This window comes from Hermetia illucens, chromosome 1 (assembly GCF_905115235.1).
Source record: "Hermetia illucens chromosome 1, iHerIll2.2.curated.20191125, whole genome shotgun sequence".
NCBI lineage: Eukaryota > Metazoa > Arthropoda > Insecta > Diptera > Stratiomyidae > Hermetia > Hermetia illucens.
Genome location: NC_051849.1, coordinates 215,522,160 through 215,533,968, shown reverse-complemented (window position 1 = coordinate 215,533,968; position 11,809 = coordinate 215,522,160). Strand labels below are relative to the sequence as shown.

The window sequence follows — 11,809 nt, the reverse complement described above, 5'->3', positions numbered from 1 at the left end:
AGATTTGGTAACTCAACAGAAAAAAAAACTTAAATCGGATCAGTATGAGCACCACGTGGGTGGTTGGCACTTTTTGATCAAGGTGGTACGTTCTTCTGGAGCTTGGAAAGAGTGTAGCACCTGGATAGGGGTTGTCAAGTTTTTCGGCGGCATTTCCTCCAATAGAGAACACAAGGAAATCACTACCCACATCATGGACTAAGCTGTCCTGGTGGTCACAGTGAGAAGGCTAAAGTAACAATAATATTTAATTTATTACTTTTTATTTGTACAAAATTGGCTATACTTATTATACACTTATTTTACTACATTTAAAGAATAAAATATGTTATAAACAGTCGTCGATCTAGCAATAGATCCTATAAATTTGTGAACATAATCTATAGCGCATGATATTACTGGAGCATATCCAACGAATGAAATTATGTGCATGAAGAAATGCTGTCACAAAACAAATGAAAGTTTTGAGAAGTGAAAATTGTTTTAGTCCCTACATTTAAATATCAATAAACATTCATAACAGTTACTAATTTTGATAGGGATAAGGTTTCATGCATTCAGTTTCGATCCAGAAATACTTATTTTAGCGCGTCTGAATGATTATCAAGTTCCAACTCCGTAAGATACTGTAGAATTTTCAACTTAGCTATTGCCTTAGTTCTAGGAGGTAAATGTTTAAAATAGCCGAGAAGCGAAAGTGCAAAATGTCGATCCTCGTCATAGTCTTCATTTGATACTGTTTTCTGTACGGGGAGTGTTTGTGTTGGAGAATCCCGGTCCGCCGTGGATTCTTGACATTGCGTGGAGCTGGACGGTTGGATGATATCGTTAATATGTTCCTCCGTTTCTGAGATTCTATCCTCCAATTGTTCTACAGGATTTTCATCGATGCTTGTTATGAAATCGGTGTTTTCATCTAGTAATTCTGAGAAATGGGTATACTCTTGCAGATTCTCAGGTTTAAACTGTATATCTTCGACGTATGTTTGATCCTCAGATTCCTGATATATGATTTCGTCATCTTCGATTAAATTTGAAGATATTATACATTCATCCTCGACGGATGATTGGAGAGCAGTGTCGCTGGAAGAGGGAAAGGCAAGAAAATTTATTAGATTATATGGAAGTCAGTCCATGTAAATAAGATTGTCTTCTTTTCTCGATCATAGACTTTGTCCAAGTGGACTCGAGAGGCCTCCAAATCACCGTCCAGCATATCAAGCCATCGCTACTTAGGTCAGCGTTCGGGATATTCCCTATCGAATTCGATATTCAGGTCAACGTTGGCTAGTGAGTTCTCATCACCCCCAATTATGACCAAACTATTGTATCTCTCATAATTTTTCCACGATTAGTGCAACCTTATATATGAAGTGGTTAGAGTCAGAGTGGGCCAACCCTGAGATAGGAACAGAAATATCTGTGCTCCTCCCTCCTCGAAAGGCGTGGTGAAAGGGACGAAGGGAAATTTTTGATGTCACCAGACTGAATGGACACACCGATTTGATCATAAGTTGATAGCGAAACGACCAGGGACGCTTCAACGACAAGCGCTCACCAAGCTGACTCGGGATCAACAACTCAAAAGGAGAATTGCATTGAAATTTAACGAAATTTCAATTACAGTTGCAGTAGTTATGCCTTTTTTTATTGGGTTCGCATTTAAAAATTCTGTTTTATTCAGATTCAGTCGTAGACCGTGCTGCATCAGACAATTATTCCGTTTTTAAATAAGTTGCTCCAAATCAGCTTTGTTGTGAGACTCTACGTATACATCATCTGTATAAAGCAGTGTGTACTGCGCCAGGTTGTTGGATTTTGTACGTGACAGTGTCCATAACACCTACAAATATGAGTGGAAAGTGAGTTTCGTCAAAAACACGAAACAGTTTTGATAATCTCGTAAATAATGATCAACATTTTCGATTCTCAATCATTTGGACTGAGGACCTTGAGTTTGTTCGTATTTATCTTCAATCTGACTCTGCTTAACTACTTTTCGAAATCTAGAACCACTTGGCCAAGGTACATGGTTCAGTAAGCAGAGCAATGGAGGGCATCAAAGTAGTCGAGTCGTTTATCGAAAGATGTTATGGTTCGTCGTTCATCTTTCACGCTCTTCGCACAAGCCAGAATGAAGAACATGATGTCAGGGTTCGATATGATATGCAATGCTATCGCAACATTATGTCACATGCATGCACTGCATTTTCTTCTTTTTCTTCAGCTTCTGTCCCGTTCACAAGTGGAGTCGGTTCGTCGTGATCAGTTGCGCCCTTCTGTTTTATTAAAGGGTTGATCAGGATGCAGCCGCGAGAATTTCAAATCCCCATCCAGTATATCAAGCCACCATTGCTTTGGGAGGCCTTTTGGTCGCTTACCATCGTTAGCGCGAATTACGTGACCACACCATCGATGACATCTCTCTCGCAATTTTTCTTCGGTCAGTGCAACCCTCCATTGATAGTGCCTATGGGGATCGGGCGGCAAAAATTATGCTATATTCAGATTCATTCCGAGACCGTGTTGCATGAGATGGTCATTCCATTTTTGGGCAAGTTGCTTGAGATCATTTTTGTTATTGAACGTTATAAAATCGGCATTTGCATAAAGTAATGTACATGAGGCTGGACTTTGGATGCCTGTGTGACAGTGTCCATAACAAGAACAAAGAGCGGTGGTGAGAGGGCGTTTCTCCGATGAACACCGACAGAGACACGAAGCGGTTTTGACACACACGTCACATTGCGAACTTTACTTTTCGGATTGGGTGGAGCGCACGACTTCTTCTGGCACTAGCTTCGTGTCGCACACGGCCAAACGTAAAAAGGGTAATGCTTCTCATGGTGTTTCTCCATGAGTAACTATGCTGCGTGTATTACTTCAGTAGTTCCGTAGTTCCTCAACTTTAGTCGGATTGGCAGATGGAATTGGAGGATAAACCAACTCTTCTGTGGAACTTTGCTCAAAATATTCCTGCTACCTTTCCGTCACGGCCCATTAATCGGTAAACAAATTACCGTTCGTATCATTAACGTAACGAAGTTTGCAGAAATGACGCTTCCTAGTTATTCAAAATGATCAACGCCTTCAATTATCAACCAACTAAACTAAAGACCTTGATTTTCTTCGTATTTATTTTCAGTCTGACTTTCCTTAACTTCTTGTCCCAATATGAAGCCACTTGGCCAAGGTCTACGATTTAGTAAGAGAGCAAAGACATGGCATGAGTGTGGCGAAGTTGCCCACATCCTCCGTATAAGGCAATCCGAAGAAAGTGATGATAAGGCTCACGTGGGCTAATGTGCACTGCACCAGCCCAGCGGGAACCAAAGGCAGCGCTTCCTTAAAGATGCATCTAGGATGAATGGCAATGGATCTTACTGGAATCAGTGAGTCAAGTATGATTCTAAGTTCTTCAGTATGAAGCTTGGTGGAACCAAACACTCGCAAGGGTTCCGGATATTGATATATGTTTGCTTATGCTAAGGTGGAAAGTTTTCATACCGCTGAACACGCAAATATATTTTTACTCCTTTTTGTTTCTGATATTCGGGCATGAGCTTTTTGAAAAATGTTTGTTTGATCTGATTCATTTATTCTTGAGCAGTTAAACGGGTGTGTCCGGATGGCTTATGTGGTTAAAGCGCTGGGTTGTTGTAGCGGAAGGCCCCGGTTCAAATTTTACTGGTGGCAGAGGGATTTGTTCGCGACTGGATGTCGGATACCAGTCGACTCAGCTGCAAATAAGTACCTGAGTCAAATCAGGGTAATTATCTTGCGCGAGCGCAATGCTGATGGGGGCCTGGACCCCCTCGCGTACAGGATGGTATTGTCCGCGAAGAGGACTCTTCCTGATGTGAGAGGACCGTTGTCGATGAGGAGAAATTTAGGTGGAAGGAGATGTTAAACAGTTTGGGGCCCAGGATGGAGCCCTGTGGGACTCCTGAGTGGAAGTCCATGGAGCGAAGTCCGTCGAAGCACACGGTTTTCGACACCGAATTGATTAAGTGAAATGATAAGAGTAGTAGTGCTTGTTGATGTGGATTAGTAGGATGCATTCGAAAATTGTTTCAATATTGGATCGAAGAGATCGCTAGAGCAACACTTTTTAGGAGTACGTATTAAGAAGAATCGCTCGTTATTCAGGCAGTTATTGAAGAGAATGAAGATGAAGTGGAAGATACCGTCAGGACTCGATGATTTTTTATAGCTACACCGGATGATTGCAAGTTCAATTTCTTCTTGGGAGATAAAGAAGGGCAAGGAGGCTGGAGAAAAAGGGACATAGGTAAGACCTTTCCAAACTCAATCTTTTGTCGTTGACAGTAGCGGCGACTACCGAGTTCCACAACATCGGTCGTAGCATATGACCGGCCCAAAGTTCACGAAACACATAGTTTAGTATGCTTCATTGCTGCGGGATGAAGACATTCTACAGGCAGCGAGCACATACCCAATCCTTAACTTTGTAGTCAGCCACTCTCTGGTGAAAACTCAGCCACCTGAAACACGCAAGGAGCACGTTCTGCAACCTAGCCCTGTAGCTAAATCACGGGTATTAACCCATGCCCATTGCCAGGTCGAATCGGAGAAGACATCTTCTTCTTCAGGTTTTGTTCCGCTCAGAAACGAGGTCACTTGCCTCATTTTGCTCTCCCAATAGCCTGATCGGCTTCGATATTCATACCAATCTTGGCAAGTAAATCCTCCCTAATGTGAATTACGTAACCACACTATCGAAGACGCCTCTCCCGTATCCTTCTCCTGAATTTTGCTGTCAATGGCATAAAAACCTGATGTCGACTTATTCAATGTCATCTAAAATTCATTATCGTTTCGAAGGATGCGCCCGGTAAATTGATCCGCTACTTGCCTGCCGATGCTTTCCGTATCGTTGTTGCGAAGTCGGGAGCATGGCTGGAGATGACTGATAGGACTGCACCAGTTGAGGTGCTCAGTAGACAGACTTTGGTATTTTTCCTCGCGAAAGTACTAGCGATATCTGGCTGTTGCTTCGGAGGTTTAACTTAATGGTTTGGCTGTATGCAACCCTTTGGTTTGTACCAGATGATCCTCCGAATCTCCGGCAAGATACGCCAGTTTTAGCTTCACGACGAAGATTTTTCCATTCACGTGGATGGTGTAAACTAACGACGACAATCGCTCAACAATGGGGACTTGCATACATGCATGTGTCAGTGACTTTTCAACGAAGTCCACTCTGACGAACTCGTGTGAAGACGAACGAATGTTGTCCTGCTCGAACGGTGCGATATCGGGCTTGGTTGAAGCTTTCTCATGTGCTGTCTTATCTTTTCCAGGAAAGGTGGATGTCACATTCGTCTATTTAGCCGTCAACGAACTTTTCTCCAGGTAACCGTAGAGTTGGACCGTGAACTAGCTCAGCTGAGGAGGCGTCGAGATCCTTTTTGAGGTTTTTTTTGTAACCGTAACCAGACGGTGGATAAGATATCATCTTAAAGGCTACTGACTTAGCAACACATGATGACAGACTTAGAGGTCACATGATACGGTGTCATGCAGGCTCGTTTGGATCCAAGTAGCTTACTTTCAGTTGTTATGACCAATGGTATTCCGTAGCCCAATATCCCCTCGCGAGTGACTATTTCGGCCGATTGGTCCGGAATACGAATGGTTTTAGGCCAACAAGAAAACGATACAGCATGGTCAAGTATTACTTTAAATTTTGCAGCGGTGTAAATAATTCAACGTTATCCAACTGAATCTGCTGAAAACGTTGATCAGGTATCCCGAACGGCTAAAGATTGCTTTGCTTGTGGCTCCTGCTGAAGCGCTGGCGCTAAAATATGTTGAGGACCACAATCCATGCCGGATTGCAAATTCGGTCAGACAACTTACTAGGGTGAGCACACAGCGATGGAATGTGCCAAGGACAGTTTTACGCATGATTTTTGGAAGGAACGGCTTAATTTTTTCCATGGACGCTTCTTGGTAAACCGAATAACTACCCAATATCATTGGAAACAGCTGTAAAGGCATGGAACCGAATTGGGGATGTTTTGCAACTCCATATTTTTAATTTACTCATCAGCTAGAAGTTGGATATCTGATAGTAAGGACGATATTTGACGAGGAAGACGTGCTCAATCCTCGGCATGAGATGACCGACAGTGGTCCGCTCTGAATGTGGCAAGGCCTAGTAACACGTTATTCATAAGGCGCTGCAAGGATTGGGCAAGATTATGCAGTCCAAACGTCATATTAGTTAGTTTCGTTTACTGGGGAGCACACACAGCTCCGAGCACTCAGGTCATTGTTAGGCCCATTGTACTATCCCCGTAATCGCCTTCAATGGCTGCTGGTATGAGTTCAAATTTCTCCACTCGGCTGCGTGAATCCTTGCAACGTTCTTTGACCAGAATCCGCTTCAGTTTTGAGATAGCCTCCAGCGAGTTAGTCTCTTCGCAAAAGCGTCTCCATCGTTTAGCCGATCTTATGCTCTTCTTTAGAGTATCCTTGTCGTTCTCCTCTGTTTTGCCAAATCGGAGTTCCGCCATGGTGTTTTACTATTGTTTGGTATCTTGAGTGGACAGCTTTCTTGGAAAGCTTCTCTCATGCTAGTTGTGATCATCTGGGTCGCCTTCTCAATTCCAGCAATAGATTTGATTCGCTTCCCAGGGATCGTGACTCGGGCGCTCAATTCTATTTTATACGTCACCCAATCTGCCTTCCGTGGATTCCGAAATGGAATGGGTGGAGGTGGAACCATGGCCATTACGAAATCAATGCGTCTGTGATTCGAGAGTGTCATATCGTTTGATACTCTCCACTCTCCGACCAGAGCCGCGATGTCAGGGGATGCCACCGTGATATCGATGACCCCTCGCCTGACCACGTTGAAGAAAGTGGGTTAATTTCCCAGATTAAGGATCTGCTCTGCTACTAGATACTCCAGTAGTTTCGATCCTCTTGCATTGACGTTGGAACTCCCCTAGCATATGTGGGGAGCGTTGACATCACATCCTGCTATTACCCCCATGCCTCTGCTTTTGGCATATTCGATAGCTCTGATGAATGTTCCACTGGGAACGTCATAGGGGAAATACACAGAGCACCATAGTATCTCTTTATCTATGTGGTGTCGCCATCACATAGGTCGTTAACCAAATTAGCCTGGAAGTCTTTTGAGACTATCATACAGGAGCGAGGTCAATCACTTCCATTGACACACAACAGGTTGTGGCGCAGCAGGATTAACAACAGTCGAAATTTATTTCGAACGTTGTTGATACGAGCGAGTGGATGACGCCGCCGCCGCTCTCCGCGGCTTCTCTAGAACTCGCCACGAGAGTGGAGAGCCAGCGGTGAGGGAGTCCACATCTCTCTTCTGCTCCAACCGCCGGCGTGATCACACGCACTCTCGCGTAGTGAAGTTGAAAACATGGGATATGAAATGAATTTGCGAATGAGTTGCCTCTGCGTGATGAGTCAGAAAACTATTTTATAATTATTTTAATTAATTTGTTGCATTTTTCTAGAGAAGTTAGTTTGCTTAATCTTGATCTTGATATGGACAAACAATTTTAAAAGAAAGAATTTACCCAGAAAAGGAATTTCCATTAAATTTACCCGGAAAAGGGATTTACTTTTAAAGTTTAAATTGCTCATTAAATTGGAGACCCCGAGGAACTCGCCCGAGCGGAGCGAATAAATGCTGCGCTACACGCCCACAGCCTGAGCTGTCTAATTGCCATCGGCGGACATCTGACGGGAAGGAAACGGCAGGCAGAGGCACGCAGCAGGAACAGGAGTAGCCGCGGCAACGATCAGCAGTAGTCTAAGGATATCAAGTTCCAACCTCCGCCCCGGTGAATCGAATCACCCGCGACTGCCGCCCGCATTCACGCCAGTCCGAACCGGACCGTAACCGATCGCTGGAGCTTTCCGGCCGACACCATCCAACTCAGACAGCGGTAGGGCTCGTCTTTGTACCCGTAGCAACGGTCCGGCCGAAAAGTAGCAGCAGCAACAAGTGCAGTAGCAGCAAAACGTCAACCGGCTGACTTCGACGACGTCGCCGCATCTATTTAGCAGTTAAGGAATGCTTTAAAATTCAAAAATTAGTTTTAATCTATAATTGAATGCGAAATTACGTCGATAGTGTTTGCGGAATTTTTCATCGCGGGATTTCCACTCTTTTGGCGAGCTATTTGTGTTCTTTTCGGTCTGCGCATCAAGCGTCCGCTTCGGAGTGCGTCGTTGGTTTCTCTTTTTCGCTCGTGCGGACATTTGTGGGTGCGGACTGCCGTGGTTAAATTAGGGCTCTGCAGAATTCGGTATCTCCGCATCTTTGACAGAAACTCGTGTCGTAGCATTAGCTTCTGGAGGTGTCAGTTGACAATAAAGACGCGGCAAGCCCATCGGATCCTCAGGTGCCCGCCCTCCAATTTGGCGGCGGAACCCGAAGCTGTGGTTCGTCCATCTGGAGGCACAGTTCCAGATGTCCGGAATAACGGCGGATGCGACCCGGTTTAACTACGCGATAGTCGGCCTGGATGAGGAGTCCATCTTACTGGTGGCCGACGTAGTAAAGTCGGCCTCTTACACTCTTCTGAAGACAGAGCTGATCAAGCGGCTGTCGGTAAGTGAGTCAGCTAAACTGGATCACTTGCTGGAAGGTTTAACATTGGGCGATCGAACTCCAAGCCAATTGCTTCGCGAAATGACGCAATTGGGTGGGAGTAAGATTAATGATGACTTGATAAAGTCGCTCTGACTGCGTCGACTCCCGTAGGGCAACCCAGGCGGGTTCTTTGGAAGTCCGAACATAGCGGCCGTTCAGCAGCCTTCGGACGAAGTTAGCGATCTGAAGTGCGAGATAGCCACCTTCGCAGCCATGTTGGAAGTTTATGCCCTTGACTAACCCACCAACAACCCACGGTTCTTGTATGTGGTATATAAATGTCTTGCATTTACTGATCCGGCGACTGATAAGTGCAGTCGTCGCTGTACAATGCTGCAAATTTATTTGGGAAATGTGGCACCTCATCTATGCTTCAGATGAAGATGCCGAGGGCTATACGTCTCTTTCAATGATTTTAGGAGCCGACACTTGTAACGTGACATTCCCTAACCGGTAGTAGAGCCGGCAGCACGATTTTTCCCGAACCTTCTTAACATCGGGTTCAGGAACGCCGATTTTGAGAAAAGTTCCCGGCCTATCGGCTCTCTCCTGTTTTGCTGCCTAGCGGCATCCAGGTGTTGTTCCAGAACCCCAGCACCGCTCTTCTTCTGGAAGCCAAAGGAAGACTTTTTTTTAACGATGGAAGCTCAGAGATCCCTTTCAGGAATAGTTTCGCACCCTCCCACACATCGTTGAGGGAGGGGCAATATTGCCTGAGCCACTCGTTCGTGTCTTCGTCGGCAAAGTTTAGCCGTAACATTTTACGGTATACACCTACCGACTTAAAGCAAAGTTTGATGCCTTACGAGGGTGCAGTCCTTACAGCTAGGAGGAGTTTTCTCCTAAGCTGTTTGCACTCCTCAGTATCGTAACCGGATGGATTAGAGTCGTCATACAGGACCCATCCATCGGCTTCGATAGCCTTGACTGCAAATGAAGGCCTAGCCGTTGCCGGCCGAGCCCTCTTTGCTGCCTTTCTTGTCGAAGAGTTAGGATCGTCCGAGGGCGGCTACCATTTCGGTTTCCCCTTAGCCGCATGTACCCCGAACGATCCTTTCCCCTCAACCTTGGCACAGCTCTTGGGTTGTGCGTTGCCCGGAGTTGGATTGTACGAAGGCGGTTTGCCCGGAGGCTGTTTGCTGCCCGTGGACAGGTGCTTACCCATGGTCAAAACTTTAACCTCAGCAAGTGGTGCCGATTGGAGCCCGGGGTCAGGAGTGCTGACGGGAGGGTCCATTTCGGCTCGTCCGTTGAGGACTGGGTCCCAATTGGATTGGTTCCCACTTGAGTAAGTCGGGAATCTGAGTCTAGACTCAGGTTCTCCATCGATGAGCTGAGGGTTGCCCCTTCACTCGGGGTTGGATCGTCACGATCGAAGTTTAACTGTGTTTGCTTAATAGGTTTATGTTTTTGTTTTTTCATAGTTGGCTACCATGGCCTCAATTTTTCCGGGGAAAGTAAGTCGATCTCGACAGAGCCCCTTTTTGCCAAGACAAAGCTAGTTGAAACTGGGGGTCGCCTGGTACCCAGAGTTCACCGTCTACGGCCACATCTTAACCCCTGTGACAATTCAGCCCTCGGCACGATAGTCACACCTTGGCTTGGGGTTTTGATTACCGCTTGGCTTCAAGTGTCACCTCCCGTTTCCTGGAGGATCTTCCTTACTGAGCTCCCTCACCACGACAAGGTAGGTAATCGTCGAGGGAGCAGCAGGTACCCCAAACGATCCTTTCGCCTCAACTTAGACACAGCCCGTGGGTTGCGACGTCATGACTGTGAACTCAAATAAGTAGCATGGAAGGACCATAGCCGTCCTGGAAATGTGTCTGGTTGTAGTTCCTTAGCAAGTCGACATTCGGAAAGCCAAACCAGTAGCGATATCCAGTATCGGTCAGGCTTTTTCTCTGTGTTCAGTTATCTGTAACCACCACTTGTCAATTGTGATTTCGAAGGCAGAGGTGAAGTTTTTAATGTCAGTGGCCAGCTCTTTATTGGTGTGAATAGGCGATTTGTCTAGGGGAAGACTCAGGGCACTGGTTTGGACCCTTTGAAAATCGTTCTAGTTTGTCAGGTTGAAGGGTCTGCATTTGTACGGACGGGTGAGGTAGGGGAAAATTTGCTGCAACTGCATAGGGAGACTGAAGCCATGCTGGTCGGAGTGAACAGCTACTGGCAGAAGCTGAGCGATTGGACCAGATTATAAAGCCGTCTAGGAAGGAAGACCCTCGTAGAAAGGTTGGTACTCCCGCATTAAGGAATGGGGCTGACTGGAGCCAATGGAAGAGAACTTTGCCATTTTCATTGTTAATAGGGTCGCCCCAAGTTACATGCCTGGCGTTGAGGTCACCTCCAAGGAGGGCAGCGTCAAAACTGGCCTTGATTTCCCAGAGCCGGACAGAATGGGAGCGAGGTGGCGACCGGTACCAGCCGGAAAGTAGACACAATCGATTAGGATTCGAAGGACTTCGCCGCCACTACCAGGCAGTTTGAAGCAAGTGAATCTAATGAGATGGTATTTGATCTTAGTCCCGATTTGACTAGGATGGTTATGCCTCTGCTCGTGTGATCTTTAGCCGGCATAAATATTACAAAATCAGACAAAGAACTCACCTTTCCTTTTCGTCCACTGTAAACTGTCGTTCCCTTACATATAAAGATTTGGAAGTATCCTTCCGCTCGTCATATTTATACGGCACAGCATCCTTCCGTAATAAAGTCCGCGTGAAATTTCTCCGCAAATATTTCGGATCAAAGTGTTTTTCGCAAAATTGTTTGTGTGTTGTCGTTTTAAGATTTGCCAAGGAAGGGTTTCCTGAATTCGCGATCCATATTTCTCGTCTGTAGTCTTTGGGTATGTTGAAAAATGTTATACTCGAGCATGGAACGTATTTATTACGGCAATTTGCATACGCACAGTAACAATTCATCTCTCATGACTTTCACCGTAAACACTATTGCGCCAATAATGCAAAACAACTAGTCAAATTTGGCAGGTGAATGCATGTAGATTGGTGTAAGTGTCAAATAATTTCGAAAACTTACGTTTTCGGATTTAAACTAAAGGCGAATTACAATAGACACGCTTTAGAGCGATGTTATCTGGTGAGTTTCTCATCAGTTTCGATTTAGTCTCAGACAACT

General features: G+C 45.4%; 1 protein-coding gene across 1 annotated transcript; it reads right to left on the bottom strand.

Moving 5' to 3' along the window:
- Window positions 1–235: 235 nt before the first annotated feature.
- LOC119657469 lies at window positions 236–11,674 on the bottom strand. Its single transcript, XM_038064391.1, has 2 exons — window positions 11,279–11,674; window positions 236–1,083 (listed from the first exon to the last, which is right to left on the bottom strand). Exons 1-2 carry the CDS (start codon window positions 11,593–11,595, stop codon window positions 579–581), a joined length of 822 nt encoding a protein of 273 aa, XP_037920319.1. The 5' UTR covers window positions 11,596–11,674; the 3' UTR covers window positions 236–578.
- Between the last annotated feature and the right edge of the window lie 135 nt (window positions 11,675–11,809).